The sequence below is a fragment of the Anarrhichthys ocellatus genome, unplaced genomic scaffold (assembly GCF_004355925.1).
Source record: "Anarrhichthys ocellatus isolate YVR2014 unplaced genomic scaffold, GSC_Weel_1.0 scaffold210, whole genome shotgun sequence".
Lineage (NCBI taxonomy): Eukaryota > Metazoa > Chordata > Actinopteri > Perciformes > Anarhichadidae > Anarrhichthys > Anarrhichthys ocellatus.
The window spans coordinates 62,497-70,971 of NW_022280240.1; the positions used below are offsets into that span (position 1 = coordinate 62,497).

At 42.5% G+C, this 8,475-nt stretch overlaps 1 protein-coding gene across 1 annotated transcript in view; it reads right to left on the reverse strand.

Moving 5' to 3' along the window:
* Nucleotides 1–7,109, reverse strand: part of LOC116400847 (solute carrier family 12 member 2) — a 17,032-nt gene extending 9,923 nt beyond the window's left edge. Inside the window, exons 1-10 of the mRNA XM_031878933.1 lie at nucleotides 6,337–7,109; nucleotides 4,233–4,358; nucleotides 4,066–4,141; nucleotides 3,646–3,741; nucleotides 3,064–3,203; nucleotides 2,848–2,958; nucleotides 1,829–1,937; nucleotides 1,599–1,726; nucleotides 1,029–1,113; nucleotides 63–349 (exon numbers count right to left, since the gene is read on the reverse strand). Coding sequence (XP_031734793.1) covers nucleotides 63–349; nucleotides 1,029–1,113; nucleotides 1,599–1,726; nucleotides 1,829–1,937; nucleotides 2,848–2,958; nucleotides 3,064–3,203; nucleotides 3,646–3,741; nucleotides 4,066–4,141; nucleotides 4,233–4,358; nucleotides 6,337–6,765 — 1,587 coding nt within the window. The 5' untranslated portion in view covers nucleotides 6,766–7,109. The remainder of the gene's footprint in view (nucleotides 1–62; nucleotides 350–1,028; nucleotides 1,114–1,598; nucleotides 1,727–1,828; nucleotides 1,938–2,847; nucleotides 2,959–3,063; nucleotides 3,204–3,645; nucleotides 3,742–4,065; nucleotides 4,142–4,232; nucleotides 4,359–6,336) is intronic.
* Nucleotides 7,110–8,475: the final 1,366 nt, after the last annotated feature.

Genomic DNA, 8,475 nt, shown 5'->3' on the forward strand with positions numbered 1-8,475 from the left:
TATATATATAGAGTGAGCAGAAGAGATTAGTGTGTTAAATTTATATTGCACTGAAATCAAACATCTTTTGAGACTTCATATTGAGAGAAACACGTGCATACCCGGCGATACCCGGTCCACTGGAGGCATTTCTGATGCATCGGAACAACTCTAATCCCGTCCACATCATGAAGGTTTTCTGAGCCGAGTGTGTCTGTTACCTGGAAGTCGTTCATCAGGCCGTACTGACAGCCTCCCTCCTTGCAGATGGAGAAGTCGTAGCCTAGCGTGCAGGCGGCGTCGGTGCAGTTCACCGTGTCGCTCACCGTGTCGTTGTGGTCTCCGGTGGCGTCCCGGACGATGCAGGAGCCTGCAGGAGGAGAGAACCAACGCACAACAGAGCATCGGTTTGTGGTTTGTTGGGTTCGATTTGGTTGCTGCACCATTCATCATCCCACAGAACATTACCGCTCATTGATGGATCACACACTACTGATTTAGCTCTTTTGACATTTTTCTTTTCTTTTCTTTCATCAGTTTCATCAAAATTAACCTTCAACGTTACAACATTTGTGATCTCTGTCCTGAAGCCAGTTGAGCACAATTTCAAAGTGAAACTGTAACTCAGATATGTACAAACTCTTTAACTGTATCCATTTTTATAATGGTAATCATTTTTCTTTCATGTTTTTTCTTTTAATAGGATGCAAATTCAAAAGAGCTACTCCAGGAATGCGCGACTGTTTTTGTTTTGTTTCATCACGTTTTCTTGTGGAGCATCAATGGACACAACTGCATGTCATTGTCTAACCCCGTGTTACACAATGACATCAAATTATTCTTGTATCCTTGAAAAAGCTGCAAAAATGTAACGGTATACATCTCGATATGTTTAGCAGACATTTTACACCTCGAACTGTCGTCAACGTGTCTGTAATTTTCATAAGACGAGCTACAAATAACTACAAATCCAGGAAAACTCAACAAGATTGAATGTCAAATAAGCTACTTCGGTTGCTTACTTGATGAACTGAAGTCTATAAGTGTACCTGCAGAGATGGTGATAGCCACGTAGGTGATTCCTGTGATGACGATGGCCAGCAGGGTACCTTTAGGGATCGCTGACTGAGGATCCTAAAGAAGGAGATGAGATTCAAGTTTATTGTGTCAAGCAGCGTCAAGACTTGATACCAAGCTGGAAGCACTCTGTGTTCCTCAAAGTCAGGCTGAATTTAAAGGAAGCTACGCTGTTGAATCCCACTGAAAGGCTGTTCAGAGGATTTTCAAGGCTAGATGAAATGTGCACAATGCGCTTCCTGTCCGACAAAATCTATTTCTGAATTGCCGATCGAGTTGCTGAATCTTCCCTCATATTAGATCTAGAAGGCCTTGTTTGTATCAGGTTGTTCCGACTTTCGTCAGTGAAATCAGAATAAGTGTACTGACCTGTGACTACATCAAGGTGAGCGCTACGACCAACGCATTACAGCAACAAGATGTTCAGCATGATTCTCATTTCAAGTTTCTCTTCTTCATAACTACTACTACTTGTTTTCTCAACCATCAATCCTCCATGATTATTACAATAAACTCCATGAAATGCAAAATGTGAAGCTCACCGTGAGGTCTCCAGAGATGTTGGCTCCGGCGAGGATCCCGGTGGCCGCAGGAAAGAAAATGGCAAACATCGAGAAGAACGTCTCCTCCTCTCTGAAGGCTGGACCCAGGTTCTCTAAGAAGATGGCGGCTGGAGGAGGAAAGAGCCAAAAACAGAGAAATACATGGGTTAGACTTCAGGTGTAAAGTCAAAGCCAAATTTTTGGATAAAAGAAAGAGAGTGCAGACTGACAGTGGTAGCCGAAGAATCCTTTGGGCTCTTTGCTCTCTATGGAAATGAAGCTTCCTATGAAGTAGTTAGCGATGGCTGCCAACAGGATCACCAGCAGGACAATCTGAGCCTGATGGACAGAGAGACGCAGAGAAAGGAAGACATGTGGAAGGAGGTGTTCGTCAGGAACACTGTGGTAACTGTCCCATTACTAGCAAGAACATTTGCTGATGTGTTTGTTCTACTTTAGAATTGCTGATTATGGTCCTGAATGTAACTCTCATAGATGGATTGTGCAAATAATTTTCACATTTCTGCAACGACAGGTGCCTTGAAGTTAAATTGCACGTAACATGCTCATACTTACCACTTGGCTAATCGGTTGGCTTATAGCAGGACATTTAGATGAGACAAGACAACGAGTTGACAGCCACACTTAGTCACAGTGGTGCTTTGAGCTAAATGCTAACGCCAGCATGCTAACATGCTCACAATGACACTGCTAACATGTGAATGTTTGGCAGGTATCATGTTCCCCATGTTAGTTTAGCTTGTTAGCATGCTAACATTTACAAATTAGCACTAAACACAAGTACAGCTGGGGCTGAGAGGAAATGTAATTCTCTCTGCAGGTATTTGGTTATAAACTAAAATATGAGAATATTTTATATTTGGACCTAATGATGGAGCAAGATGAGAAGTCAGAAGATCACCAACATTTATACAATGCATCCTGAGGGGACCATGAATGTCTGAGCCAAGTTTCATGACACTCAACGAACACTTAAATCTACTAATGTGAACATCGTGGTTTCGCTGGACAAACAGGGAATCAACAAAGTCAGTAGGATTCATCCTCTGGGGACCATGAATGTTCGTACAAAATTGAATCTTAATCCATCCAAAATATGTAGAGATGTTTCAGTCTGGACCAAAAGCAGCTGCAGGGCCTCAATAGTGTAATATGAGCATCGTGTGTCCGTCTTTGAGACAGCAGCAGAGGATTCTGGGTGTTCACAGTTGTGGATTCACGGTCCTACCTTGGCTTCCCACTCCATCCCAGCTACAGAGATTCCCAGCAGCAGGATGACGGTCAGAGTCCCGACGATGCGAATGTCGTTGAGCTCATCGGTCATCAGAGCGTCAACATCCTGCAACCAACAACCAAAGAACCGAACACAAGATCAGCGTCGGAATCGTTGCTCAACAGACAAGACGGATGAACGGTTGAGTGTTTCCACCAAAGTCTTCCTCACATTGAGCATCTCAACGACTGTCTCTGCGAAGCCCACCACGTACATGGCCACGGCCACGGCGTTGGCGAAGGCAAAGATGAGGCCGATGGAGCCTCCGAACTCCGGCCCCAGGCTCCTGGAGATCAGGTAGTACGCTCCTCCTGCACAGCAGTGGTATTGATCATTGGTTCATCACGTGGTGCTGGTTAACTTTAGGGATTACGTGTCTTTAAACCCGGGATGGTTGTTGTGAACACAGAGGGCTTGAATTTGAAGTATGCTGGTAAAGTAACTACTTTCAAAGGACTCATTTAAAACTTTGGAACAAGTTTCCTTTAGACGTCCTGACTGAGCCTGTGAGCAGCCTGTGAGCAGCCTGTGAGCAGCATTTTGTTTTGTTTTGTTTAAATTTACAACGTAAACCACTGCTACTGTAATCCCTCTAAACGTAATTGAGGACGCATTCTAGTTATATCGGAACGTTATTTTGCAGGAGACAAGGTTTTCTTTATTTCAGGGCAGCAGGTTGATAATCTAACAAAATCTCCCCACTCATCAGATAACGCTTTCAAAATAAAATCCTGTGTACGGTTGCAGTCTCACCTCCTCGTACGAAGCCGTTGGTCGCTATGGCAGAAGTAGACAGACCAGTGATGGTGGTGACCACAGTGGCCATCAGAATGATCGCAATGGTCAGTCCTGTTGCACACCAACGAACAAACGGAAAACAAACGACGACAAACCACAAAGATTTCATTCGTTGTTAATGCAGCTCTACGGGACAAAGGAAGGAGATATATTAGATGAGAAGATATTTATACTTGTTAGTACTTTCCTTGTTGGTTTTGGTCTCTTCACGGGATTCAAACAAATATATAGAGAGCTTTATCCTTTAAGGACTGTAGGTAGCAAATACAACATCTATTTAGAAAAGCTGTATTCTCATTGGTTGGTCTGCAGGAAGAAAACCCCCTGAAGGACATTCCTAAAGACAAAGTTAAACTTTGTCTTATTTGTGCGTACCGATTCCAGCCTGTCCAACGATCCAGGACATTCTGATGAAGAGCATCACACCCCAGATATTCAGCATGCAGCGGATCTGCAACACACACACAGTTAACAACGTGATTAATAACACTGCAGTGGATGAAACATTTATTTGATCAGATCACATTGAACAGAACACTCACCAAGACTCCCTTGACCCAACCGAACTTGACGGTTCCTCCTTTCGCCTCCTTTGCCGCCATCTTTGCCGCCGCCTCCTCAGCCGCCGATGGCTCCTCTCCATTGGCCAGACCGTCCTCAAACGGATCCTGACAACCAATCACAGCCAAGAGTGATAAAGAGGGAAAGACAAACACACAGACGGGTGAGCAGCAGAGAAAAGCTGAAACAATTTAATTTTCTCTACAGAAGATGAATTTACTGTATCACATATTTGAGTGGCAGTTGTGTTAACGTGGTTGATTTTGTTATTTATATTTTGTTATTATTTTATACTTTTTGTCTTTGTCAAGGATATATTTGTTTATGCCGGGACATTCCAAGAACATCTTTGTTGTTTAATTGAACATGTGTGTCTGTTGATTTCCTGATTTGTTCTGTTTTGTTGTTTAAAGTGTTTGATTTTATGTGATTCATTAAATGACATTTTTTCATCATAAAGAGTCACAGAGTGGGTTTTTAGCTGCTGAATTATAAATATAAAAATATACATTTCAAATCAAAAACTCAAATAAATGTTTAAAATCTTTGCTCTGCTAACTTGAAAAGAGCAATTTACATTTTTTCGACCCTGTGCCGATTATTCATGAATTCATTTTAGGTGAATATTCGGGTGTTTTCGGCTGTTAATTGCTGTAATGAGCTCATTGTTCTCAAATAAAAAATCGAATTCAGCTCTTTAATGTCACCTCAGATCCACAAGTGTGCTGGAGTACAGATGCTCCATCACTGGGCTACTTCTTAACTGCATTTCATAAGTAAACCAGTAGTGTTGGTTGACTCTTACTAAGTGAAACAGAAACAGGAAATATAGTTAAATTCAAAGACTAAAACTTTACTTCCTCAGAGCTGATTGAAGTGAGTAGAAATACTGCTGCATGTCTGAAATGTTTAAGTAGAGCACGATATAGATATAATAAATGTATAAGAACACATTCATGCCAACCACACACTCATGTTTAATGTATACTATGCTGAGTCTGCACTTTGTGTTACTTGGAATAATTGCTCACATGAGTTGAAACAATACTTTAACTGCTGCGTGATCAATGTACAATGTGCGTCTGTGTTACGGCTACCTAGCTGTATCTGAGGAGCGGGAGCGTGGTGAGGGTCATGAGAGGCAGCATTGTGTGTGTGTGTGTGTGTGTGTGTGTGTGCGTGTGTGTGTGTTGGGGCCATGCCTCCAGTGATGTCACTGAGCCCACTCAGAGGATGGAAGTGAAGGGAATGTTTTCTGTTTCAGTCTTTAAATCAATGAAATCAAATTAAGAATTTTACAACGTGCAGAACACTACATCCATATCTTTATGATCTGTCTGCAGGTGTTTGAGCTATTTAGAGACTTTTATCACCCACATTATTAATTATAGGAATTGATCTTACTATGAAGATCAAGAGGGTACATACCCTTACACATAAAGCTAACTACTACTTATACAACTTTAGCAAACATGTTGAATGCAGAACTTTTACTTGCAATGATGTGTTTTAAAATGTGCTGTTGCTTCTTTGAGGGTTTAGACACTTCAGGTGAAGACATAATGAACTAACATCATGAAACTTCTCCAGTTCATTACTGACATTAAGACGATTACTCTTTGTATTAGAAGTGTTCTGAAATGTTGTTTAAATATGCAAATGAGGTATTATCTCATCAAATGTTCATACATTTCCAGAACACAAATGTGAACTTTGGATGAAGTCATGTTCACAATTCTTGTTTCATGTTGTTGACATATTAGAGTCAAAGGTGTTTATGGAGATAATTATAGATTATCTGTTTGTTTCACTTTATAAATCAGAAAATACTGTCAACAGCCTTAAAAAAAAAATCTATTTTCTCCTTGTTTTTGGTAATAACGTGTATAAATGAGGTTATGAATGCTGTGTGAACAAACCCCTCTGTGTGCTGAAGAATGAAAGAGTAAAGTTTGGTGAATGTAAGAGCTGCTGAAGTGGAGATTTATGGATCAGAGTCTGAGAACAAACTCATATTGGAACATGTGGATTTTGCCATGAAAGTTATTTTTAGTGATGAAAACTGTTTTTTTTTTTATTATTTACTTTATCGAGTTCATCGTGCAGCTCCGACAGCGACGGTCTGATCAGCTTCTCCCCGAGAGTGGCAGCGGTGTGGCGGTAGAAGTCGATGTTGGGCACCGCGTCGATGGTGTTGTGACCGAAGGTCCTCATGTAGTAGGTGTTGGAGTGGCTGTCGGAGATGTGCGTGTGTCCCGTGCCCGTTGAATGGAGGCTGACCGAGTCGCTCCTCGCCTGGTCCGGATCGTGGGAGACATCCGGCGGGAGACCGATGTCCATCGCGCTGCCCAGCGCGCCAGAATCCAGGAACCCCACCACCCTGAACCGGCCTTTGGACTCCTCGGGCGGCTTGGATCCATCGGCGGAGGCCGCAGCCGCGGAGGACGCTTCCGTCACCGCGTCCACCTGGAAGCGGCTCTCGCCGCTCTTTAGGGCCGGTTTCTGTCCCGACATGTTCGCCTACGGGTAAGAGTCACTGATGCACCGAGAAACTAACGGTTACCATGAAATAAACCCCTGCTCCTTAAACATTTAGTACCAAGCAGTCAGAGCAGACGCACAGAGGAAGAAGTCACCAAACTGGAGTCCAAGTGAAACATTTAGAAACAAAAAGTTACACACAAACAGTCATTTAGTCCTCTGCACGCTCCAGGACGCACGGGAAACCATCTGCGTAATGTGCGTTAAGGACACCAAGTCTCTCCCTCTCTTTCACTGTGTCCCCCCCTCTCTCTATGTGTCCATCTGTCCATCCATCCACGAGTTGGCGAGCGGGTCGTCCCCTCAGATGGTGACTCAAACGGTTTATTGTCATCTCTCCTCTCTCTCTCTCTCTCTCTCTCTCTCTCTCTCTCTCTCTCTCTCTCACTCACTATCTCGCTGTCTCTCCTCCTTCCTCTGGACTCTCGAGACATCCCAGCATGTCGGGAACACGGTGGGAGAGGAGGAGGAGGAGGAGGAGGAGGAGGAGAAGGAAGGATGGACCGGTGTCCATTACGCACCAAACTTTGGCACACGTCCTTGCGCATCGAGAGAAAAAGAGAGGAAGAGACAGAGAGGACACTCGTAAAGATGAGAGTGACAGATAATTTACCTGGTAAAGTTTAGATAACATGAACGTGGGTCTGTTTATACCGTGAACCTACTGCGCATGCTCTAACTGACAATAAAAAACGACAAAAAATATTTTTCCAAAAGCTGCAGAAATCTCAACAAAGAGAAAAACCATCAGCAATATACACATTAAACTACCTACTGTGTGTGTGTGTGTGTGAGTGTGTGTGTGTGTGTGTGTGTGTGTGTGTGTGTGTGTGGTTGCATCATAAAACAAAGAGATTTGTCATCACTGCTGGTGACACACTGAGACATTCACACAGAGGCTCGAGACGCACGCAGAGAGGCGAAGTGTGTGCGTGTGTGTATTATTGCGTGTGTGTGCGTGTGTGTGTGTGCAGCATCGTTTGCATAGGAAACAACAGCTGCTTTCTCTGACAAAGTGCTTGATGCTGAAGCCAAACATTGAACAATAAATAGAAGCAAAGAACGACATGAACCAGTTTAACTATTTAACTTTCATTCAGCTTCAAAACAAAACTTTCATTTTGTGAGTTGGAAGCAACATGACATCATCACGATGTCACCTGTTTACAATGATTTTACTCTGACAGGCCACGATGTTACAGCGAAGTTTAGTACGGAGTCGCGAGTGTGACACTTTTTCACTGTTTTCATTTACAAACGATCATTTAAAAAACCCAATTATGAATCGATTCATTGAAATCAGTATTAAGATGATTCATTTAAACAAGACATAAAAAACAATAAAAGTTCATTCATTAATTTTGGTCGATTGCATTTTGAAATGAATGAATGAAATAAATAAATAAAATGCTTTTTATACGTATGGAACACAAAATAAATGTAGTGGACCCCCGAAGAGGTCTCCCCCACATCTGCTGCAACTAACGATTATTATTCATTCATAAGTTATATCTTCTCTGTGTTTAGGTTTCTCCGTTCTTCTGTCAATATTGTGTGTCGGATCCTCCTTCATACATCAAATGGAACTAATGAATCTACTGTGAACTGAACTAAAGGAGAGTTTACTATCGCTGTATATCAGCTGTGATGAAACCCTCAGGCAGACGGCTTTATTAGTATTCG